Source organism: Leucoraja erinacea, chromosome 17 (genome assembly GCF_028641065.1).
Source record: "Leucoraja erinacea ecotype New England chromosome 17, Leri_hhj_1, whole genome shotgun sequence".
Lineage (NCBI taxonomy): Eukaryota > Metazoa > Chordata > Chondrichthyes > Rajiformes > Rajidae > Leucoraja > Leucoraja erinaceus.
Window position 1 is genome coordinate 12,630,438 of NC_073393.1, and position 27,302 is coordinate 12,657,739.

A 27,302-nucleotide genomic window follows, 5' to 3' on the forward strand; every position below is an offset into this window, starting at 1 on the left:
CAAACCTGCAACAGAAAAAGAAGAAAATGGAAAATAGCTTGTTTTTAGCAAATTTGACTCCATGTTATAAATTAGGCCTTCGTTCAGAATATTTGTCCTCCCTCAATCTTCTTTACTTTAGACTTTGGAGATTCAGCGTGGAACCGGACACTTTGGCCCACCGGGTCCGCGTCGACCAGCGATCACCGTGTACACTATCACTAGCCTACACACTAGGGACAATTTACAATTTTATCAAAACCTACAAACCTGTAGGAAGGAACTGCAGATGCTAGTTTACACCAAAGATAGACACAAAAAGCCGGAATAACACAGTGGGACAGGCATCATCTCTGGATTGAAGGAACGGATGACATTTCGGGTCGAGACCCTTCTTCAGGCTGAAGAAAACATCACCCATTCCTTCTATCCAGAGATTCTGCCTGTCCCGCTGAGTTACTCCAGCATTTTGTAACCTACAAACCTGTACGTCTTTGGAGCGTGGGTGAAAATCGGAGCATCTGGAGAAAACCCACGCACGCATTCACATGGACAAACAGCGTAGTCAGGATTGAATAGGATTGAGGCCAGTTCATTGGCTATATTTAAGAGGGAGTTAGATGTGGCCCTTGTGGCTAAGGGGATCAGGGGGTATGGAGAAAAGGCAGGTACGGGATACTGAGTTGGATAATCAGCCATGATCATATTGAATGGCGGTGCAGGCTCGAAGGGCCGAATGGCCTACTCCTGCACCTAATTTCTATGTTTCTATGAATCCAGATCTCTGTCGTGGTAAGGCAGCAACTCTACTGCTGCGCTACTGCACTTTTAGTCATTTAGCAATCCAAAATGTCTCTTTTTTTTTAAAGTTTAGTTTAGCGATTTCCTTTTGGAAAAGGAAAATTTTCAGAACAAAATTCAACTCTTTAATTGAGTTTTACTGATTTATAAATTGATACTTTCTGTATTATTTATCAAAATGATTTACAAAAAAATTGATTTCATTCAACCGTTTTTTTAATACTTATCAGGTATTATTCAGTTTTGCAAATGAATATCATTTTTTAAAATATTTTAAAAAGGGCATGGTTGTCTTTCAACACAATCTCATGCTCCATTCTTCAGTATATTCTGAGATCAGTGAGGTTTTTTCTGCTCTTACTACTTACTAATTGAACTATTGTGTGTGATGCTATTTATATTAAGATTTTACTGATCAGTTACCCGTTTTATATCCTTTTAAGTGTAGAGGCTAGGCAAATCGAGGCCTGGCTTAAATTTTTCAATGATTTTAACATCAGTGCAGAGGTGTTGAATCGATGTTCATTCACAATGCAGCAAGTGACTCAATTTCCACCTCTTCAGTGGAGTGAGGCAAGTCATCTAGGACGATGCAGAGGAATGACAAAGATGCTTCATAATGAATGCGCAGTGCACTACAGCTGGAATATAGCTTAATCTGCCAAATAAAAGCAACTGAGCACCTTCCTCAAAAGTAAATCAATGCCAGGTTACCTCTAGCAATGTTATACAAAGACATCCAAGCACTCGGTCATTATAATGAAAAAAAAAAGCCATTATATCACAAACAGAAATTGGATGCTTGTGTGTATGAATCTGACAAAGTAGCATTATATAGTCTGTTATTGTTAAGAGACAAATGGACAATTTCACCTACCCTCCTTCTGGACTCTTCGATGGCCGACAACAATGCATTATCACGTTCATTCTTCAGAAAACCCTACAAGGTACAGAGAAACACAATGTTATCACACCACTTATGATTCTATCCCACCAGGTTTTACCGCAGCATAAACTTATTGCGCATTATTGTACCATCAGCATAATTAGAAAAGCTGGAAAACACGGCGAGATAAAATTTAGAAAACATAATCAACTTGCTGAAAGCATTTTCCTACAGATATTTTAAAAGGTTTGTAATTTGCACCATCCAACATTATTTACTGTTTAACACCATTACAGCCGTATGGCACATCCGCCAACCAGGGACAAAAAGACAATGCAGAATTATCTTTGTCTATGCATTTAACCAATGACTCTGAATGCATTCATTTAAAATTGTGAATTTACTCCAACTCAACAGTATATTTCTCGTATTCCTACCTATGTGGCACAAACCCCAACAGCTGTAGTTCTGATCTAATCAAAAATAACTTAATGGAATAATATGTGAAATGGCTGCTTCCCACTTTTCTTTTCCTGCACGCATCTCCATTACTCCCCAAGCTCTATGGGAAGATCACTGAAAGTGACAATTAGAAAAGAATCGCTAGTTAGTTTATCAGCTTCATTTTAATTTCCCACCTGTGAACTGCAAACCTGTCATCATTTGGCCCCATACACTATGCCGAGTGCACTCAATGGTGCAACGATCATTCAGGTGACCCCACCCCATCTCAGAAGTCTCATGGACAATTGACTCTGGCCTTGACGTTAGCAACTGCAAGCAATAGATTGCAATGTTCTAGGTCTTAATGTGGTGCAGGAAGCAGTGATTTTAAAATGTTTTGCCATTTTGAACATTTGTAAGCATAATTTTAAAATGTGAGCTAATTCCCATCTGTAATCAATCTATGCAACACCTTTCTGAATAAAAATGGAACACGATAACTATAAAAATGTGTTGGGGTTAATGGCTGGGAGTGAAATGTTCCAGACATTTGTCCACTCGAGTTCTTCATATACAATAATGGATTTTCTTAATCATCTTCCGAATATACTAGAAGCAAAATGTAGAAATGGCTTCAGACAGCAAATAGGCTCCATATGACGCAGTTATTCGACACACCCATTCTTCAGAGACAAACCTTTTGAAACAATGGATAATTAGAACATCTTTGAATGGACGCTTCCTCAAGGAGAAGAGGATGGTGACAAGGGTATTAAGAAATCACAGTTTAATTCCACTGAGCAAGATAAAAGTTGTTAATTGCAAGCTTTAATGAGCGTTTTGCAGACTAATATAATGGTAGCACGTAGAAATCCACATTTATATCCAGCTAAACATAAAGCGACATTGAATTCAATTTCATTGTTTCTTGCTGGCATTTAATTAAATGGCATTTAAGTGATTGCATGTTTGAACATAATTACAGAAAAGTATAAAATATTTTGCACGATTTGTCATTTACACCATATAAAATCAGTTTCATCTTTCAACGTCGCTACAATTTGATAATCAGAGTAAAATGATGCATTTAAAAAAGGAACTTGACCAAATATTTAATCGAAAGACAGAACTCGCACGGTTAGAGACAGTTAAAGGCCATTGTTTTCCTGGTCAGGTTTGTTAATAATCCAAACTAGAAGAAAATAGGAAACAAAAGACTAATATAAAGAGGTCAAAGACAGCATTGGCAGCCTGAGTCAAGAATACAATTTAGTGATTGTGTAACAATCAAGGGGAGATATTAAAAGAAAATAAATATGGGGATGTACAGAGGGTTAAGAATTATCAGTTGAAGCAAATGAGAAAGCAAGAATAAGCCACTGGTCCAGTATCTGTACAGCTGCCATTTCCACAGTTATCATAAAACCTGGACAAAGAATCAAATTAAATTATTTACTATATTCAGCAAAATGAATTCCTCCTATACTCAAACTACTAAAAAATCACATATTTCAAATTACTAAAATACAGAAATCCTTTATACTTACTGCACAGCACTCTTCTTGAAAAAGAACAATCGAAAATGGCAACTGATTAGTAGACCGACATGACACGAAGCTTTCAGCTATTAGGCGCAGCATGACCCCACCCTAAATTTATTATATGTTAGGTCTTACGTGGCCACGACACGATTAAATTAATTTAAAAATGCATTTCCTTACCTGGAGAAAAAGCCTATTATTGTAAAGCAAGATAACTGGTATGGGTTCAACAGACGTACCTGATGGAATTTGCTCTGTCAAATATGTGCCAGTGCTTTAGTTAATAAAACAAATGATGCATTTCAAGGCCATTCTAGGGTTCAAGATGCTCCTGATCAGTCTCTGGTGCAGCCTAATGCCCATCCTGTTGCTGTCTGTAGCCCTTTGTACAGCAAAATGCATTAAGATACCTAGAACTGTTGATACAGTCAACAGTCCGGGAGCAAAATTAACCAGCAGCTGGGTGTCTAGGGAGCTAGCAATCAGCTGAGTCGATTTCACAAATGCATGCATTGCAATTCACCCTTTCCACAGCACTGCAAAACGTGAATTCCTAAACCTCAGCAGTCCAAAGCTGGTTGCTCTGATCAATGCTACGGTTTTAGGGTTACACTGGGATTTTTTATTGTTAAAGGACTGTACCATGTCAATCTGAAAGGGGGGAGGGCAGGAAAGACAGAAGGGTGGGGAAATCGAGAAGGGAGGGGGGGGAACAGCCAGGAAAGATGATTCAACCTTTTCTCTCCTGCCTTGGCCTACCGCAATTTATGATAATGGGAATATTTGATGACTTCCGACATCCTGTCTTGAAATCAGGCTAATAATCCTTTTAGCTGTCATGTTTTGTTAATGAGGTAAATGCGGCTGCAGAATGAAGCAACGGTGGGAGATGCATAGTTTAATCACAGATGTGAAGCTATTTTCTTAAACTAGCAGCTTTCACTGCCATATGTCATGAAGCATGGAGAAGAGGTGTAACGCTTTCTATCTACCTTCACCCAGCGGCAAAACTGGTCAGCATCCGCCATTTATGCAGACACCAATATTACTGTGTGCCTTTGTTAACTGCTGGCCAACTGCAGATGCGAAATACAGCAGCATTAATAGTCACTATCTATTTGAACACAACATGGAACATGCTACATTGCCATTATGAGGATTCGCTTAAGCTTTCCTACTGCAGTGTGCATTTACTTCATCTGAAAAATCAGTGCTTTTTACAGCATTAAAGTAACTTTGCATTCACACTAAAATAACATTTCTGTGACACTCCAGAAATTGCCAAAATTCAGTCAGCAGTATCATACAACACTGGATGTCCTTGCATTATTACATATTATACAGTATGTGTATTATATGTTATAATGTGCAGTAAAAGCAATCTAGAATAGTTACTGACATGGAAATAAATGAATTGCTATATAGTTAAAACAAGGCCACTACTTGTGCTATTTTCAAAATGGAATCCAGTAATGACAAAACTTAAAGATTTTAAATCAAAGGTTATAGTCTCCATAAATTCCCTCCAGCTTGCCATCTTTAGTATTTAACAAATATATATTTAGATATTATGGCTAGCAAAAAGAAGAAGAATCCTTTAGAATTCAGACTAGGAGTTATGTTTGGATGAACAGTTGCAATGAGACGTAGTCAGAGTTGGTGTCAAGCTGACCATTTAATTTGATACAACCAAGCAATTGCATCTCATCAAATTGCAAAATGCCACAGAAACTTCGAGAAACAGCAACGCTCATTCAGTTCAGCTGAATGGATTTTTTTTTAAAACAACCAGTGAATGCATCCAGACGATAATGAGAATCCATTTCGTCAGAGCTAACAAAGGTAATATTTCATTTATTATAATTTTTTAACTTTGTGATGAGTGAATTCATGCTCTTTCAATTTAATTGGAGGAATTTTTAAATATATTGACAAATTGGTTGATCTATAGAAATCCATGTTATTCAGAGAAGCTGGAATATCTGAAATTGTCCAAAAGATATGTGCAGAGATTTGCATTTCTGACCAATTCATGCAACACAATGGTAAAAATAATGCAGATATATCTAATTCTTTTTCACTCTGTGCAATTGCTCTGCAGCAATGCAAGCAGATTCTCAACCATTAAACCTACATCTCAACGAGAATGATAGGTTTATTTTCTGTAGACAGGCTCGGCAAATCTTCCAAAAGCACAATAGGGTTTTTTATACAGAGCATAAGACAATGATTTAATTCCAGATTCAGGTGACATCAATAAACAACACTTACTGCTCTAATAGTTTACAGTGAAATCAGAAGCCATATTTAAAACAGGCTGTATAATTGCTATTTTATATTGATAACTATGAATGCGTATAGACAATAGCATGACTCCATTTCTTCAAAGCTAACATTTTCAATTGTTTTATGCCATATGTACTGAAACAATTAAATTCTTACTTACAGCAGCACAACAGGTTTGTGAACACAGCATTCAATAGATAATTTCATAAACAAACATAAAGAAAGTTATATCAAAAGAAATAAAACACTATTGTGGAAATAGCAAAACAATGCCTAAATTCCCTTGTGCAACCAAGGTAGTTTGTATTTTGGAATTTAGTTGGGAGCTAGTAGTGTTCAGATTCAGATTCAGATTCAATTTTAATTGTCATTGTCAGTGTACAGTACAGAGACAACGAAATGCATTTAGCATCTCCCTGGAAGAGCGACATAGCAAACGTATCTCCCTGGAAGAGCGACATAGCAAATAAATTCAATAGCTTGATGGTCATTCGGAAGCTGTTCCTGAAACTGGATGTTACTGTTTTCAGACTCCATTTTAAAAGGTAAAAATCACATTTATGAAATTATTGAATGAACTGATGAGTGAATTCCATGCTTCTTCCAAATAAAAATAATTGGGTTTTTTTTTTTACAAACTAACATGCTGATATTTGTGGAGTTTGGAAAGTTAGATCGGCAAATGGAAGGAGCTGCCAGAAAAAGTAGTTGAGCCAGGGGCAATAACAACCTTTAAAAGACATTTGGACAGGTACATGGATAAGAAATGTTAGAAGGATATTGGCCAAAGCAGGTGGACCACTTTAGATCAACATGGACGAATTTCTGTGCAGGATAACCCTAACAATGCAAATTTCCAGATATCTATAATCAACATGTGATATTAGATATTAGTGAGAATTTTTCAAATCTTTAGTATTTTCCATTGCTACAATTGTTATTACACTTAACAGGTAGATAAACACATGTCTTAGAGCCTAATCCTGCAGAATCAATGCAGATTATTTATTTCAAAGGTAAAATTTGACGATTCCTTATCATTTGCAAAGATGGGACAGTATAACCAGCTGCCACCAAATATATGTACATTTGTTTTGGAACTCAAATTGTGATTAAGTTCAAAATAATTTTAAACACTTTCTATTCTTTAATTTTACATAGGCCCAATCTAAAGGTTAAATATCATTTTTATAATAGACACAAGACCTAGAAAACCTAATATTTATAGGGACTGTAGTGGAGGGGGAGAGAGGATTTCATTATCGTGCTGCCTTTTAATTTGTTAAATGTGGCTTGTATCCTGTAAAGATTAGTAAATGAATGCTTTCCATTCAAGCCAGTTAAGTTATAAATGACCAGAAAGCAGCTCGTGTCCTTTGTATTCCTTCAGAAAATGATGCTGTGCCAGATATGGCACTAATGGCACACAATGGCACACAACTTCTCTGGCACATAACTTCTCTACAGTTCTCTAGCAACACAATGGGGAATAGTAGAGGCAGCTTTGCTTGCTCTGAAGAAGGGTCTCGACCCGAAACGTCACCCATTCCTTCTCTCCAGAGATGCTGCTTGTCCCGCTTTTTGTGTCTATCTTGCTTGTTCCTGCCCAGTTCAGTGAATGCTGTCATTGGGCATCCCAAAAAATAATTATGCTTCCCCCTGAATGAAAATCGCTCGCTTGAGTATAACAAAGCAAATCCTTACAAATGTCAATAAAACATCGATCAAGGTATTCAGGCAGCTGAAGGAGGAGGTGGTAACAGACTCATATTCCATTGCAGATTATTGCAGGTGGATCTCACTGGACCTAGTCTGCTTTGTAAACTCAGCTGTTTAGACAAGTTTTTGGCATGTGTAGAAATGAACTGCAGATTCTGGATTATACCGAAGAGAGACAAAGTGCTGGAGTAACTCAGCGACTCAGGCAGCATCTCTGGAGAAAAGGGATGGATGGCGTTTCAGTTTGGGACCCATCTTCAATCTGGTTTGTACTAAGAAGTGGGAGGAATAACTAACACACCAAACTTCATATTCCTAGTGTACAAAGGCTTGCGCAAAGCCAGAGAGATGCAAAAGAGAATGCTAAAAAAATGAATTCATAAAGAGAGAGAGAGACACACACACACACAAAATCCCGTGTTGTAAACTTGTCTAGTAGAAGGTTAGAGAGCAGGAATTCAAAGTGACCTAACCAATTGGACTCAAAATTGGCAGAGGAAGGAATCAAAAGGTAGTTGCGGGTGGTTGTTTTTCTGATTGGAGGCATGTGACCAGTTGAGTGCCACGGTGGTCGGTGCTGGATTCACTGATGTTTGTTATCTATGTTAATGATGTGGATGACAATGAGGTTAACATTATTAGTAAATTTGCAGCAAATTTGACACCAAAATTGATGGTATAATGTACAATGAGGATGGATATCTAATTTTACAACAGGACCAAGATCAATCAGTAGGGCAGCACAGTGGCGCAGGGGTAGAGCTGCTGCCTCAAAAGCGCCTCAGAGACCCAGGTTCGATCATGGCTATGTGACGCGTTGGTTTCTCCAGTTTCCTCTCACATTCCACGGGTTAATTGGCTTCTGTAACTTGCCCCTAGTGTGTAGGATGGGATAAGATAGAACTAGTGTACGGATGATCAACACAAGGTGGGCCGAATGGCCTGTTTCCACGCTGTATCTCTAAACAAAAAATTGGGAAGATGGGCTAAGGAATGGGAAATGGAAGTTAACTCTGACAAGTCTGAGTTGGTGCACTTTGGAATGTCAAACCAGGAGAGTACTGGTTACAGTAAATGGTAAAGCCCTGCAGAGTGGTGCAAACAGGGAGATCTGGAAGTACAGGTGAATAGTTCGCTGAAAATGGTGAGTCAGGTGGACAATGTGGTGGAGGGACTTTGGCACCCCTGCCTTCATTGGAAATGATATTGATTGCAAAGGTTGACACATCATGAGTAGACACAAAATGCTGGAGTAACTCAGCGGGTCAGGCAGCATGATGCAGTAGTGCAAGTCATTAGTGAGATCTGGAGTACTGTGTATAGTTCTGGCTGCCCTGTGATAGGAAGGATGCCACTGGGTTGAAAAGGGTGCAAGAAAGGATCATCAGTATGTTAACTGTTCTTTGAGGCTTGATTCTCGGCATGGGTTAGGGACAAAGTGAACGCTCAAAGTCTCCCCCTCCCCCCAGGGGAGAGGATTCTAAAACTAGAGGGCATAGGCTTAAGGTGAGAGAGGGGAGATTTAAGGGGCACCTCAGGGGCAACCTTTTTTTTTAAATGGGGGGAGGGTTGTTCGTATCTGGCACGAGCTGCCGGAGAAAGATATAAATGCGGATACAATTATTACATTTCTGACATTTGGACAGAAAGATGGATGAAGGGTTTAGAGGACTATGAACCAAATAGGACTAGCCCAGTATGGCATCTTGGTCAGCATGAACAAGGTGGGCCAAAGGGCCTGTTTCCATGCTATTAAGCTCTGATTTCAAGTTGTTTTTCAGAAAATAATTGTCTCAACGACTGAAGAGGTCATGTAGTTTCATTGCCGAGTTCTAACCGAATGACATGTAACTGGAATACATCTATTAAAAAAAGATTTGGTTCAATTCTAATGTTTCGGGAGAAAAGAGCATTAGAACATACAATCTCCTTGAAATTAAGAAACCTTGTTCAAATTAAGATTATATTCACTATTTATTAAAACATAGATCACATCAGTTTTAATCTCTACTCCCATCCTCCATCTCAATGACACAGCAGCTTTTATTGTTATACTGCCGCTGAACGCGCTCACATTTGTACAAAGCCAGTCTGTCTGCACATCTATGTAAGCAACTAATGAATCTGACCCAATAATGACTTTATGCTACCATTAAGCCATTAGCACGAATTTACCCCTCCCATTCTCTCAACCCCCCCCCCCCCCCCCCCCCCCTGTTCTCTTCATACTTTGTGGGTTATATTATCCTTCGGTTTTTTTTTTTTTTTTTCCATCATCTGCCTCCGTCTCTATTAGCAACATTTAGTCCCTTGTGATTTATTATAGGCTCGAAGGCAAGGTCGATGCAGCCACTGAGTGACCTGCTGATAGTGTATTTTTCCAATTGTAAATCCCATGCAATTGTATCAAACTATGAAAGGCAGTTTATTTAAAAAACAGCGCAACGTCCTATTTGCAACCTCCACTGAAGTGGTAGCCTATGACAAATATCAGGAGATCATGCCAACTCGGTTCACCCCATTCACAACTTCATTTTTGTTTTGCAATTATAAAGAGATTGTCCAAATTGTGGATAACTATGGAAGTTAGCTGTAGAAAAATAAAAAACTAATGTCTGAGTGTCACGCTCCTTCCTGTCTATTATTAGCTGCCGAATAGCCCAAACACGGTCACTTCAATAACACGAGGCCCTTATATTTTCAAAGCAAAAGATGACTATTATTAGAAGCTTTCTCAAACTTCAAAAAAGAAACGAATACTTTAGAAGTATTTTTAGAAGCATAGCATGGGGATTTAATTCATAAAACCATCAAGGTTAAAAAACACGAAGAAGACAGGCCCCCATATTAAATTCCCTCTCGCAGTCCTTCCCATCCCCACAAATGATGGTCAAACCCATGAAGAATACATTTTTAAAATGTATATTCCAACCCCAAATACCTGCATAACAATCTTCAACAGTTTTAGAAAAGGTATTAGTCATTTTGCGGTGAACACTGAGGTCCAACTATGAACGAATAAGAAAGAATATTAAAGATCGAAGGGAATGGAAAATGCAATTGTGTCGTCAAGCTCTAAAAAAAGAGGATAGAGGGATGGACAGGGGGCTAGAAACAGAGCAGGGAACAAAAGACAAACAAGGCAACGTTGAGAAATAACTCAATGGTGTAATTAAGAAATATTGAACAATTAGAATCACAGATACATTGACAAGAGGCAAAAATAAATATTTTATGCAATAGACCCCTATAGTTACTTTGAATAAACTTGCACCAAAGGAATCAATCAACGAGAGAGTAAAAACAAGGAACTGCAGATGCTGGGTTATACCAAAGATAAGACACAAAGTGCTGGAGTAACCTAGTCGGTCAGGTAGCATCTCTGGAGAAAAAGAATGGGTGACGAAGGGTCCCGACCCAAAACGTCACCCATTCTTTTTCTCCAGAGATGTTGCCTGACCCGCTGAGTTACTCCAGTACTTCTTGTCTATCTTAGGGATCAACGAGAGACTTAGTCCCAGGCCTCTAACAATACCATTCTACATAAGATTGAAAGTTAATTGAAGTGGCCCCAAGGTGACTAGGCTCCTGAATCTCCCTCATTTTTAGGTGGTCTCTATTCAGTACCTTTATAAACCAAAAGGCACAAAACCAAGAAAATAGATCTATTATTGTTCTGTAGTCGTCCAATAAATAAATTCCACGGGCACAGTGGCGCAGCAGTAGAGTTGATGCCTGACAGTGCTAGACACCCGGATTTGATTCTGAGTATGGGTGCTGTCTGTGTGGAGTTTGTATGTTCTCCCCAGGACTGCGTGGATTTTCTCTGGGTGCTCCAGTTTCCTCCAACACTACAAAGACGTACAGGTTTGCAGGTTAATTGGCTTCGGTAAAAATAATAAATTAACCATAGTGTGTAGAGGGATAGTGTCAGTATATGGGGTGATTGCTGTGTGGCGTGGACTCTGTGAGCTGAAGGTCATGTTTCCACACTGTATCTCTAAGATCTAATAGTCAGAAACCTACTATTAAGGCTGCCACTTAGTGAACACCCTTCAATCTTCTAGTTCATACTACATACTAATCTCCTACTTGGAGAATCCAAGAATACAGAATTTAATGGGGTGATTGAAATAGTTATTCTGCTAGAATAATTTTCTAGACACTTCCCTTTGACATGCAATCTTAAATTTGTTTCTCTTTCCCCAGATGCTAACTGACCTGCCGGAGTATTTCTATATTTTTCCGTTTTACCTTGAGATTTGTTGTCATTTTAATTTAATGTTTATTGGTTCTATGTCTACAATTGGTCAATATTTTTTTTCCCTCGACTGATAAAGAACAAAAGCTGGTAGGTTGCTGCTGTTGCAAACATACTGCCCACTGAGAAGCATCAGAGGACAATGTCACCCAATAATTATTTTTCTTGGTATGTGCAGAACAGCCATAAAAATCCTTTTAAGATATTTTTTGGAAGGTAGATAAAGAACATTGAGCTGAGAATATCCGTGAAATATTTTTCAAATATCCTTTAATTTGAATTATTTTTACATGATGGTGCGGATCAAGAATAATCAAACAATCGTCTTGATTAGCTCCTATTTTTGACTGAGCTAAAATGTTCAGGTGGAATAGCAACACTGTTTATTCATTCTTCCTACTAATTATTTTCTGGGAATAATGTGGCCACGTAGATAATAGTTGCCACAAAGTGTGTGGCACAGTTGTGATGCCGAGTCCACTTTGCAAACCAGATTTCAGCCCAGTCTAGAATGACTAAATAGCTGTTCTATCCTTTGATTCTGATGTGTGAAATCATTTGATTTGATATGTGAAATCAATTACTGCAGGCTGATTTATTGTCCAACGTAGACCTTATTCCAAAGTGTCAATCTCACTGAGAAGAAGGAATAAATGGTGTCAAAAATATGACCAAGTTGCAGAAGGTAAAATTATCTTAGATTTAAATAAGCTGAAATAGAAACGTATTATTTTGAAATGCACAGACACTCTGTGCATTTTGATAAACATAATGAATATAATTTCTCTGACAAAAGACTTCATTGAAACCAGGCACAAAATGTATAATGTACAAAAAAAAAAGCTGGTGGCACACTAATTAACAATAAACAAGAGAAGTGCACATTCAGTTTGCATATCCTTTAGAACCACAAAAGAAGATACAGATATTTGATCAGTCATATCAGAGGCGCAAATTCCAAATTGTAAATTAGAAAGCAACACAGCTTGATTCTTCACTGGTATAATGTAAAATTTTAGGCCATACTAAATCACAGAAATTGAACAAAACTGAAAGAGCTGCTTTTCTACCCGAGCACAATTTGTCTTGCAGCATGGATCAAAGCGACAATCAAATTCACTTCTGAGGACTGGCACAAATGTGAAAGTCTAAAGTTCTGAAAAAGTTGTCAGATTTCCCAGATTAAATGCCTGCTTCCTCAGAATTCCAACCATTATGTTGAGAAATCTGGGATGCTGAACTACATTTGTTTAGACCTAAATTTAGAGACTTCAATAGGGTGGAATGACTGAAGGCTGAGAAGTTAGTTTACAATATTAAATTAAATTAATTCAAATTTATTTAACGTTTTAGATGTATTTAAGTTCTTTCTTATAAAGATTTCAACAATTGTGTTTATTTTTTTAAACAATATGATGATTATTAAACTGATATCAAATGTTTTTCCATCATTATTTCAATGTCACAGATACTCAAAGACTTTTGATGGTGATAAGCTTCAAAAAGAAGGCAAGGCAAGTGAGATTTAGCTGACTGCCAAAGTAGTTCTAAGTACAGAGCTTGATGTTTTTGGTCGGAGAGTCCTGCATTCCACAAGGCCTTGTTAATCAGTAGATGACTCTGATATCAAATAAGTCGCTGTTTTGATGGTTCAGGAAATTGAGGCTGATGTGGAACTGGAGTGTGGACACGGCACAGACAAGCCATAATCTTATTACATGGTGGGTCAGGCTTGAGGAGCTTGGTTGCACACGTCTTCTCCGATGCCTTCTGTTGTTGTACGTGGCTGGGGGAACAGAAGTGCCGTTTTGGCATCTTTTTTTTCTTGCATCTCTTATATTCTGCACTTTTTCTGCTCCATCATGTAAAAACAAGTTGTTATCTTTACTATAGACAAATGTGAAGAGACATTCTAGGAGCTTGTTATGAAATTGGAACAGGTTTCAAATTAGTATTGGTTTATTTTTGTTATGTATACTGAGATACAATGAAAATACAGTAATGCTGACACTCTATCCAGTCACATCAAATCATACACTACAGAAGTACAATCAAGACGCACACATACAACAGGTAGTGAAAAGAGAAAACATTGAGTGCAGGATTTAGTTTAACAATAAAGTATCATTAGAGTTACAGAGAAGAAATCCGTCAATTATAATTTACAGTTACAGAGTCAGCAGTTCAAAATTTTAGGCTGCGTTTTAGCATAGAGGGCTGATAGATTGCAGTATTTTGCATACTTTTTAGAAAATAGATGAAGCCAGTATTTATCCTGGCTGTTTTATGCCAAGATAACTGAAAATGATTAATTTCCTACAACAAATCATAAGCACTAAAGGACAAAGTCTGTTTCTAGGTAATCAAAATATAAAATGTTTGCAGAATTATAATTGAGTGCTTGAGCTACGTCTGCATACCACCCTGAATTCATATACCAACTGTCCAATTTACTGAACGGATGAGCTACTTGAAAAAAATAAGGATGCATTACAAAGCAATCACACGCAAAAAATGTGTGTGATTGGAGAGAAAAAGTAAGTTTCTAAAATGTGTATCTGTTTGAATCTCAATATTGCTAAAGACTCCTGCAAGACTGAAAGCATCAGATATTCAGATCAGACTCAAGTTAAATTGGTATTAGTACACCAAAACTAGCCTGAGCTCTTACTCACCCAATAAATGAATAATGATGGATGATCTATTTTTTCCAGTAATATTGAAAGCTAATGGGATTTTTCTTTGTTATGACATGCGCTTCTAAAGCAGCCTTGATACTGTGGTATGGCAAGCAGCCAGGGTACATCTCCAGGTTTAAAAAACATAAAGCAGAAATCTGATGAGAGAAATAATCTTTTCACGAATTGATACAGAATATCAGAAAGGATTTAACTATTTTCTGGTATAAGCCCAGCCGTGAACTTGTTAATGGAAATGTTATTGTACAATACCAGTTCCAAGACCAACAACTTGATAAGATTGCTGACTGCAAATGGACAACCACCCTTCATTCTTCCTTTAAAAGTGCGGATATTAACAATGCAACACATTAATAAATAAACAATCCAAAGATGCTCGTAACACTACACTCAAGTTCCACACACATATATTAAACTAAATACTTTCGGAGTAGGAGGAACAGGAAGTTGACAAGAGACAGGGCAGCCTGCAGAGAGCCAAGCTATTTTGGATGAAAGGGCAAAATATATTTTCCCTTCAGACAATTAAAGGCCCTGGCCCAGGTATCCAAGCACCAGAATTCAGGCTCCCATTTCAGACCCATCATTCCCTTTGTTCCTAAAATGGACAACATCCTTTGAATTATATTACACTGATCACTTAACTATGGTTCCATGTACTACCAATTACTCCATTTGGCCATTAATGTCCTCTGCTGTTCTGGACAAAACACAAAGTAATGGACAGATAGCGATCACCTCAGGGGAAAATACCAAAGGGAATAAGTCTATAGATTTGGTAGAAAAATTATAAGGCAAACAAAATTCTGAAAAGAGCACCAAACATCAAAACACCAAGTACTGAATTTGTATAAAATGTTGATAAAGACCTGTTCTATGCACAATGGTGTTTCATACAGGTAAACTATTTTCAAACCAAATAAAGGATACAACAACAACAACTCTCTCAAAGATCTTCAATTACAAACATGAAGTTTGAAATCTTGAAACACATTTATTTCCCATGGAGGCGGTTATGACAGAATTCTAAGGTTTCACACTCATAAAAATTTAAAGAAAGTACTGTTTGATAAACTAATTTTAATAAATAGGAAATCATGGAATATAAAGAATCACTAAAGAATGATATGGAAGTTAAACGATTATTAGAATAAGACCATCTCAAATCCCAGTGTTAATTCTCCTTGTTGATCATTATTCTTAATCCTCCTTTGTCTCAACTCCGTACTTCTTCCCTTCACAACTCCTTAAGAAAACATTAAAGTAACTTGTAAATACAAGTTGTCATAGGAACAATTCCTTGAAGATTGCCCGCAGCAGTCAATTTTGACAAGCTTATTAATCAACACTATTGGCAAGATGTTTAACTGTGATACTGACATATGGCTACAACTATCTCTTATTAAAGGACCTCATTTCAGGGACCAGCATCTTAAGCCCGTCTCTGAACAGCAAAGCTTAAAATTATTTCAAAGATTACCCTTCAAAGGCAGCTCATTGTACTTATTCAAGTTTGGAGCATTGTGCTCTTGAAGTATGATCAGAAAACTTGCTTTGTTTTTTTCTGGGAAGAAGTAGGTAATCTAGTTTTGGGAATTGGGAATTTATAAAATATGAAAAAGTAAACCACAAAAATTACCCAAATTTATCAGACTACAAAGTCTTCAATAAGTGACAGACTACATATAAAGGATGACAATTTAACTAGTAGTAGATCTTAATCCCATCAAGGGAACAAACAATACCGCATAAGCAGGGGATTCACAAACAGCAGTCTGTCGCTAGGATCCCAATACATCAAAGAAGCAGTCACAAATTCATTCCCTTCGCAAATATCGGCTGGCTAAAGTTACACTGGTACTGGAAGAGTATTCATCATCCATGCCAAAAATTTAGAACATTAAATAATACAGCACAAGAACAGGCCCTTCGTCCCACTAAGTCTGTGCTGAACATGATGCCAAGACCAACTCAAATCTGCCTGCATGTAATCCACATTCCTCTATTCCTTGAATATCCATATGTATGTTCAGAAGTCTCTTAAATTCCACCATCCTATCTGCCATAACCACCACTCCCAGCAGCATATTCCGGGCATTCGTTATCCTCTGTAACAAAAAGACCTGCCCTGCACATTTCCTTTAAAATCTGACCCTATCATCTTAAAGCTATGCCCTCTAATATTCCTATAAAAGCCTGGGACAAAGTTCTGACTGTCCATCCTATCTATACCTAACATAAGTGTGAGTGTATGTATATACATACACATGAAAATTCTATTTGATTTATGCTTGAAATCTTAAGTGAGGCAATTTGCAAAAAACAACCACTGAGGCAAATTAACAAGCAACATTGATGTGATGAAAAGCCACTGACCCCAAACATCAACCATTTCCCTCTTCACAGATGTTATTTGGCCTGCTATATATTTATAGCATTTTCTATTCTTATTTTAGATTTCCAGTACTTACATCAATTTGTTGCTGCAATACTAGTTTCCCTGAACCTTTCAATTCATTGCTAATAAATGTGTTTTTTTTAAAAATTCTAATATACTGTCCTAACATATACAGCGTGATTGGCCATCAAGATATTTTTTGTTAAACAAGTCATCTTTTTTCTTCACCTTATTCGGACTCTTTGAATCAAGGATGACAGTTTTCTTTCACTCCATTTCTGCAGTGGAGCTGGCAGACTCGGCTACAGGTGCTAAAGGAGCCAGAAGGCAGGCTGCTTCCATTCCTTATGCTGGACTCTTGATGAATGGGCAATAAATTCTCAATGGCAGCCTTCACGCACCTTTTGAGCTGCTGTGGGCCAGCAATTCCCACAAGTCTATAGGAATGTTACATGTTTATTTTGCAAGGAAGCTTTGAGAAAATCCTTTAACTGTTTCCGCTGTCCACTGGTAAACCCCATGTGTTTACAGAATCCGGTGTCAGGCATGAATGAGAGTGAGATGAACTGCCCACAGAGCACGCTAAGTGCAGAGAGAGCTTCAGTGCTGGAGATGGCAACCTGGGAGAAGATGTTGATTCATTTAATCTGCTAGTGGTTATGGAAGATTTCGCAAGGACCATCCTGGTGGTAGTGAGATCTACAGAACTTTGAGATGCCTTCTGTGGATAGGTGCACACAGGAAGCCAGGGATTACTGCTTCCAACAAATCATGAGTTTTTTACCTGATCTTAAAATACTGTTTTCCTCAGAGATGTAAAGGATGTAAAGGTAGGTTTTATTGACGAAAAGTGCCATTACATGACAGTGGGCAGGAAGGAAAAGGACATTTGTTTTTCAATTTTAAGTATAAGATCCGCTCTTTTGTATAGGTCATTGACAACTTGGGGTGCAGCGTCTAAATATGTACAGACAAATTATTGTTTATGCACTGCTGCTTGATGCTCAAGGTTGGGGTGGCTTCGTTCTGGTGTGGAGGCATCGCAAGTTAAATTGTTTCACATTGGTCTTTCAAATTAGCTGTACTCCACTGAAAATCCTGTTGAAGGTAAATCACTGCACGCTGGCAAAGATAGTTGAAAGCAACTGATGCAGCAATCATGCTGACTTGTTTTACACCAGTCTACTGAAATTGGGTATTTGTGGGAACCACTGGCTAGGGACACAGGATGCATGCTACCATGAAGCAGGCGCACGATGGAGGTGAGTTTTTGTACACAGCCACATTTCAGAAGGATGCTCTACAATCATAGTGACTAAAGGAAAGAATCCTTGAAACAATATAAAAATCTGTCACTATAATCCCTCTAGAATGACCATTCACAGCACGGGTTCTCCTCGACGTCACAACCAGAGTTCTCCTCACACCCCCCCCCCCCCCCCCCCCCCCCCCCCCCCCCCCCCCCCCCCCCCCCCCCCCCCCCCCCCCTCCCCCCCCCCCCTCCCCCTCCCCCCCCCCCCCCCCCCCCCCCCCCCCCTCCCCCCCCCCTCCCCTCCCCCCCCCCCCCCCCCCCCCCCTCCCCCCCCCCCCCCCCCCCCCTCCCCTTCTGACCAGTGCCCAAAGAGCAGCTCCCCAAATCACAGTGTGGATTCTGTACAATTACAGACACTATGTATATGACCTTCAACGCCTATTAATTCAAAGAAAACATGAGGAGCAGCAATCACTGTGCATGACCTTCCCATAAAAGTAATAATTTTACAAAATCCAACAATACATGCTGACTTTTAAAAAAATCACCACATTTACAAAAGACAAGTTAGCAACTGAGATGCCCAGTAATCTGCAATGATATTTACATCATTGCATGGACTCCACTAAACAAAGAGAACAACTTTCCAGCAACATCACAGTACACCGATGAATCATGTCCACCTTCCTGGAACTACAAGTGACTCATCTGTCCACAGTGATAAACTCAGCAATTACTCTGCAAGTCCAATAGAAAGAATAATTTCCAACTTTTGCAAGTTCCCTGTCAAACACTAATTCAAATCTCATGCTTGTATTTTCAAAGCACGGTACAGTTCATCCCAATGGATCATTTGGTATGATTGTGGGGAAATTATTACCGTATAAATGCCAATTTCAGTACTCTAATGTTCTTGTGAGTGTCTTGACTTAACAATCATAGAAACATAGAAAATAGGTGCAGGTGTAGGCCATTCGGCCCTTCGAGCCTGCACCGCCATTCAATATGATCATGGCTGATCATCCAACTCAGTATCCTGTCCCTGCCTTCTCTCCATACCCCCTGATCCATTTAGTCACAAGGGCCACATCTAACTCCCTCTTAAATATAGCCAATGAACTGGCCTCAACTACCTTCTGGGGCAGAGAATTCCAGAGATTCACCACTCTCTGTGTGAAAAAAATGTTTTTCTCATCTCGGTTCTAAAAGATTTCCCCCTTATCCTTAAACTGTGACCCTTTGTTCTGGACTTCCCCAACATCGGGAACAATCTTCCTGCATCTAGCTTGCCAACCCCTTAAGAATTTTGTAAGTTTCTATAAGATCCCCCCTCAATCTTCTAAATTCTAGCGAGTACAAGCCGAGTCTATCCAGTCTTTCTTCATATGAAAGTCCTGACATCCCAGGAATCAGTCTGGTGAACCTTCTCTGTACCGGCAAGAATGTCTCTCCTGACTTCATTCAGAAGCTCCAGGAACAGAACAAAAATACTGGTAGATATCAGGGGTGTTTCAGTTCATCAGCAGTGTTCATCAGCAGTATTGGCACTAACTCCAATTATAGGAGGTTTATTAAAAATGTTAAATGAGGTATGTTCTTCACACAAGTAGCTGCCGAGTTCTTCCAGCTCAAACCATCACATGAATATCACCTACATGCAAGTCCATGATGATTGATTTATAAAGCAAACAGTTCACTAAAGCTTTACTACAGTGTGTTTTTATCTTACAAGCTTAGAACGGTAAAAACGGTCAACAACTTGGTAGCTTGTCAGCCAGAGGAATCCCGATTTTCAATTTCTAGAAATTCTAAAGACTATTTACTGTGCACACATGTCGCATAAAAACCTTACTGCATGGCCGCTGTAAAGAATTGGTTGGGTTATAGTTATAAAACAAACCAATACTAAATTGCACATTAAATGTCATTCATTCCATGCTTTTTCCCTCAAAAATGATGCAGAAGTTGCGTGTACTGCAATTCAAAACCATGCGCTTGTATAATATGTTATATAATGTGCCAATGCACAACACAGTTGGACGAGAGCAAGATAGCAAATCAATGCTGAGTCATAGGGTTGATCAAAAATGTTAACAAAACTCGCTGCTCATTCTAATTTTCAGAACTTGGAAAAGCATAAACCAATTTGTAGTGTATCCATATTTTCTGCCTGCATCATCACAGCTTTATTCTTAACTGTATGCAAAATATTTTAAAATAATGTCTGCAGGTAAATTAAAGTTTAAATTAATAATTGGCATATCATGGCAAATCCAGTTTATACTTATGACATGAAAATATCACCTCTGCTAACATTTGAGTTATTTGGGAAATTAATTTGTCACTCTGTCCAGCTCCTTGTAGACCCAGACAAAAAAAATCCGCAATTCATCAGCAGTTGGCAATCCCTGACAGAAGGCGTATAACCAATGGAAACAATGGAAATAAACAATGGAAACAATTGTAATAGGGAGCCCTAAATTTGGGGACAGCACATTAATGGAATTTAGTGAAGGGGGTTGCGATCGAGTGTTGCTTGATGCTAGAACCAAAAAATACTGCCTGTGTAGGTATTCAAATCCGGACCAATCTCAATATGCTTTTTAAGCACGTACATTAAACATTCATTTTCATAGATCTATCAAATCAAGCCATAATGCACATAAAGCCTCGTGAATGCAAATGTTGAAATGGTTCCCAATTCATCTGTTCCCTTCTACATTCAATCCACTTCATGCTGCAAGTTTCCTTTAATGTATTAACACATTCATTGACTTATTTCAACAATGTATAATTTGTGCAGGCAAAAAAAATGTCAACTGCACTCTCTGCAGTTACACAATTATTCTGATGGTTTTTTTTAAATTCTATTTCTAAATACACCTATTGTGACCTCTGAAGCCCACAACAAGCATAACTCACATGCCTACCAATGGTTACAAAATGTATTAACATTAGTCATGATCACAAATAACTACTAAGTACCAATTGAATAAAATCAAGTTTCAATTGACGCAGCAGTGAAGTTTATACATATTTCTCTATTCTGCTAAATCAACATGGCAAAAAATAGTCATACAGCACAGACACAGCCCCTTCGTCCCAACTCATTCATGCTGACCTTGATGCCCCATCCAAACTAGTGCCATTTGCCCGTGCCTGGCCCATATCCTTCTAAATATTTCCTATTCATGTACCCCTCCAACTGTCCTTGAAATGTTTTTATTATACCTGCCTCAACTACTTTCCCAGTTAGCTTATTTCATATTTCATATAACGTGCAAATACGTTGCCCCATAGGTCCCTTTTAAATCTCTCCTGTCTAACCATCAACATAGGTCCTCTAGTTCTTGATTTCTCTACCTTGGGGAAAAAGGCCCTATCTATACCCCTTATGATTTTATACAACTTTATAAGACTATCCAACAGCCTCCTGCTCTCCAAGTAATAAAGTCCCAGCCTGCTCAACCTTTCCCTGTAGCTCACCTATTTTAGGTGTCATCTGCACAGTTACTAATCTTGCCTTGTACATTTTCACCCAAAGCGTTGGCATAGATGGTAAACAGTAACAGGCCCAGTATCACTCACTGAGACACACCACTAATCATATAACTCCAGTCTGAAAAAGAACCTTCCACCACCACCATTTTCTACCATTAAGCCAAGTCTGCAGGCAGTTAATAAGCTCTCTCTAGATCCAATGTGATCAAACATTCCAGAGCAGTGTTCCATGCACTCATGATCAAAGACATCTACAGCCCTGCCCTTGTTATTCTTCTTGGTTACTTGAAAAAGCACAAATCAAAATCATGATATGGTGCCCTATGTACAAATCAATGCTAACAATCCCTAATCAACCCAGCTTTCCATGTGCACATCTTAACCTAAACTATTCTAAACCTTATCCTTTAGAATCCTTGCCAGCAACTTTCCTCAATGGTCTCAATAGTTGCTATGGGCTTTTTTTCTCAGCCCCTCTTAGCATTAGCCACCCTCCAGTCTTCCGACACCTCACCCATAGCTCACGATGATTCATATCTCTCTGCTGTAATTTATACTCTAGTTGCCAACAACGTCCTTGGATATATGTGATCAGTGTTTAAATATATAATAAAGGACCTTGAAGACTGATCAGCCCAGTCAAGGGAAACAAATTTCCAACATATATTCCCAGCATCTCCATTATATTTGTTTAATGTCTCTGGTCTGTAGTCTAACGATGATACCAATCGCTGTTCGGCCTCTCACTTAAGTAATAAAATGTCCCTGCTGAGTCAATATGCAAAGAAGCCATTAATCTGTGAAACGTATAAAAGGTACTCAAACTTTGGAATTTAGAGATAATATTGTGCGGACACTGGCCCTTCAGCTCAAAGAGTCCGCGCTGACCATGATCACCCTGTACTGTAGTGCTATCCTATACACCAGGGACAATTTACAATTCTTTTTGGCTGAAGCCAATTAGCTTACAAACCTGTACGTCATTGGAGTGTGGAGGTAAACCAGAGCACTTGGAGAAAACCCACACGGGGAGAACGTACAAAGTATGTGCAGACAGCACACATAGTCAGCATTCAACTCGGGAGGCTGGCGCTGTGGCATCAACTCTATCGCTATTCCACTGTGCTACCCCCTATTCAAAGATTTATTAATTTGTACATAGAATATATTATGTAGCATTAATAGACATGTTTCCCCCTCTACTATTAAGTCTCCACTATTGTCCCTGTACCCAAAAAGGCAAGGATTACTGGTCTTAATGACTACAGGCCTGTCGCACTGACCTCTGTAGTCATGAAGACCCTTGAAAAGCTTGTGCTGGCCAAGCTGAAAAATATCACTAAACCACTGCTGGACCCTCTGCAGTTTGCATATCGGGCCAATAGATCTGTGGATGACGCAGTCAACCTGGGCCTGCACTTCATCCTCCAGCACCTAGACCGCGTTTTATTGATTTTAGCTCTGCATTCAACACCATTGTGCCAGAGCTACTACACTCCAAACTTTCTGAGATGACTGTGCCTGAACCCCTCTGTTGGTGGATCACCAGCTTCCTGACAGACAGGAAGCAGCATGTGATGCTGGGAAAGCACATCACAGACCTGCAAACCCACAGCATAGGAGCACCGCAAGGCTACATACTCTCCCCTCTCCTCTACAAAGTCAGCATATTATTCACGCTTGATTTGCGCTTGTAGTCATTACATACAAAGCGGGCTGCTCGGCGTTGTACTTTCTCCAGGGTGATCTTGTTGTTGTTGTTGAAAGGATCCCATATGGCTCCACAATACTCCAATTTGGCCTGACCAAGGACTGGTAGGCATTCTCTTTGACGGATGTACCACATGCGTGAAAATTTCTTTTGAGTAGGCTGAGAGTTCTATTTGCTTTGTTGGACACTTGACTAATATGCGTCTTAAATCTTTGCTTAATTCAACTCCTAGATATGTGTGATGGTCGACAGCAAGCAATGTATGGCTACCCATGTTGTATTCTGATAAAAAAAAAGTGGTTTAATCTTGTGTGAGACATGCATAGTATGACATTTGGTTGTAATGAATGACATCTGCCAGGTTTTTCCCCCACTCACAGAGAACATTTGGTTTAGCTCAGCCACCAAGCACGACACCCGGAGGCTGCAGCGAATCATCCGATCAGCTGAGAAGGTTATTGGCTGCAACCTTCCCTCCATTGACGAACTGTACACTGCAAGGGCCAGGAAGCGAGCGGGTAAGATCATCTCTGACCCCTCTCACCCTGGACACAAACTCTCTGAATCACTTTCCCTCTGGAAGGCGACTCCGGACTGTCAAAGCTGCCACAGCCAGACATAAAAACAGCTTTTTTCCACGAGTAGCAGCTCTACTCAATAACCAAAAATCTGTAGCCTCCTTTTGCTCTGGTATTTTATTTAATTCACATGTTTAATCAATAATGTTTTATTATTAATGTTTTATGTATCATTCTTAACTGTCACTGTATGTCCTGTTGTCACTTGCGGGTTGAGCACCAAGGCAAATTCCTTGGATGTGAATACTTATTCTTGCAATCATTCAAATAATTATAAATATCAAAATGAAGTTCCTTTTCATTAAAGAATAAATTTCACAACATAACAAACCGCAACTATTTTCATTTTGTCTGAGAAGAACTGTCAAATATGGAAAAAGCAGCAATTAAAAGTATTTTCATTGGAGGAGCTGTGAAGGACAAAAGGTTACAAAAGGGGCCGTTGAGGTAGTTAACTGATGCAGAGTCATATTGAAACTCCTTGCTCCAATGCAATCTTCAATCATGATAAAAATTAATTGAAAAGACCAATCCAGCATTCGATTTATCCACAGAGGTTAAATGAATAGATGCACAGAGACAAAGCTATGGGAGGATATGGTATACTTCTAATATGTCCTCAGTTGTTAATGAAGCCTCAGAGTATCAGCGTGGTCATTACCACAGGAAGTGTGTATCTATTAGAGCAAAGTCTTTAAACAGCAACAAATGTAATAGTACACATGTGTGTACTACAGACACTGCAATATCCATTAGCAACTGCCTCGATTTATTTAAATTGAACATTAAGGTATTTTCATTTAGAATTCTAGAATTTTAACCCCTAAGCAATAATGATTTACAGCCAGATATTTTTCTTGCATTAAAATCTATATTTTATGATGTTTTTCACTTAAGCTACACTAAAACAGTTGGAAGTATACATAAATGGTGACATTTATTTGGAAGTAGAAATAAAATGGCATAGAAGTAATGAATTGGAAACCGTGGGGAAGGACATATTTACATCTGGCCAGCATAGAAAGGCTTCCAAACACCTTGCCCAGAGAATTACTAGTCACCGCTGGGTGTAGAGGTTGAGTGTCTGCAGACTCCTACACAGTGGATTAAAGGTAGCAGCAATCACCTGAACCAGATTCAGTCTTAAATCAAGTTTCACCATGTCTATTTTCCTGTGTAGATGGCTGGCTGGCATAGTGGATTTATAAGCTGGCTCATTTATTTCCACATTTTACAATTATTGTTGCAACACTACTACTACTCCCGGTGAGATCGGCTATTATGATCGAACCAGACATCTTACAATTCTGACTAAGTCAGTACCACATTTCAAGGTGACTCATCAGAAAATCAGACTTCAACAATATTGCAGTAGAATTAGGTAGCTAAATGTACTCTGCACCACCCACAGTGCACTCCAGACTCCCATAAAAAAAATCTGCCCCACTTATCTTTAAACTTTGCCTTGCACCTTAATATTATGCCCTCTATGAGATTTCCACCCGGGGAAAAAGGCTCTGACTGTCTATCTATAAGTCTTATAATTTAATATATTTTTTAGGTATCCCCCTCAACCTCTGGTGTTCCAGAGAAAACAATCCATCTGTCCAACCTCTCTCCCTTGCTAATACCCCTAATACAGGGACCATTCTGGTAAACCTCCTCTGCACCCTTTCCAAAGCCTCCACATCCTTCCTGCATTGGGGTGGCCAGAACTGCACACTATACAACAAATGCCTCCTAACCGAAAAGTACAATCTCATCTATTGCCTCCTTTACATCGACGAGACCAAGCGTAAACTAGACGACCGTTTCAATGAACACTTGTGCTCAGTCCACCAAGGCTAGATCATCAGTCTGAAGAAGGATTTTCGGCCCGTAACGTTGCCTATTTCCTTCGCTCCTTAGATGCTGCTGCACCCGCTGAGTTTCTCCAGCACTTTTGTCTACCTTCTCCTGGTTACTAACCATTTTAACACTCCTCCTCATTCCCATGCTGATCTTACTGTCCTGGGCTTTGGATTGGAGAAGAGGGGGTTGTACATCTATGCTAGAAGGCACAATTAGTTGTATAGATAGCCAAAAGTTCAAACAGATTTTGACTAAATGAGTGAACGCCATCTGGCATAACTTGGCCCACAAGCTACCTGGATCTGAAGTAGACAATATGGAATACTTACTGAGAGGTAGAAAACTCAGCTGGACAACAAAGAAATGTAGATGTCCATGCAAACAAGTCCCTAAAGTGCACAGCTAGAAAAAGTGATCAAAGGTTGGGCCAAAAGAGGCATTAATGCAAAAGTGCAAGGATGCAAGATTCGTTAGCACAGTCTCTGAACCCATCTGGGGCACTGCAATCATTTATACGCAGCACCTCAGGAGTTTTGTTTTAATTCATTCTCACCATGTGAGTGCTGCAGGGAATGCCAGTGTTTATTGCCTGTTTATGGTAGCTTCAACAAACTGAATGTCATGCTGCACTAGTACATATGGCATTTACGATTAGAGCACAATGGCCCAAAATTCCCAGTAACCGCATCAAGAACTTACTCTTTTCTGATGCCTGTGACTGTTAGGTGAGAGTTCAGGGAATCTTTGGCACGCAACAGTTCTAAAAAAATTATGATATTATTTAGTGCTAAATCTGGAATATACACATAACTAAAGTTGAATTATCAAATAAAATATCGTAGAAGGTAGACATTTTTTTTAATGTCCTTCATACTTAAAATATTCAATCAAAGAAATCACAAGCATGGTCAAATATATTGCTACGTAATAATGCACCATTTGGGCTTCATGTGATTAAACATAACATTTACAGAGTATTGTACAGCAGGGCAAGGGTATAAAAATTCTGAATAAACAGAGCAAATGATTTCAGTTTGTACTAATGTTGCCAACTTTGGCAGGATTTCCATGTTAAGCTTTACCCATGTGAAGATCACAATACTGCCAGTAGTTGCACAAACACTGGGAGTTTCACCGTCATTAATACCACACAAATATGGACCACTAAACTCTCATGAAGGCTTGGATAAAGTGGATATGGAGAGGATGTTTCCACTGGTAGGACAGACTAGGTCATAGCCTCAGAATTAAAAGGCGTTCCTTTAGGAAGGAGATGAGGAAGAATTGCTTTAGTCAGAGGGTGGTAAATCTATGGAATTCATTGCCACAGAAGGCTGTGGAGGCCTTCCTAAAAATGGATAGTTTTAAGGCAGGGACAGATGGATTCTTGATTAG

At 39.0% G+C, this 27,302-nt stretch overlaps 1 protein-coding gene across 1 annotated transcript in view; it reads right to left on the reverse strand.

The window, feature by feature from the left end:
• The window catches only part of nup93 (nucleoporin 93), a 96,326-nt gene that overhangs the window by 35,167 nt on the left and 33,857 nt on the right, over positions 1-27,302 (reverse strand). The window contains exon 4 of the mRNA XM_055648562.1: positions 1,658-1,720. Coding sequence (XP_055504537.1) covers positions 1,658-1,720 — 63 coding nt within the window. The remainder of the gene's footprint in view (positions 1-1,657; positions 1,721-27,302) is intronic.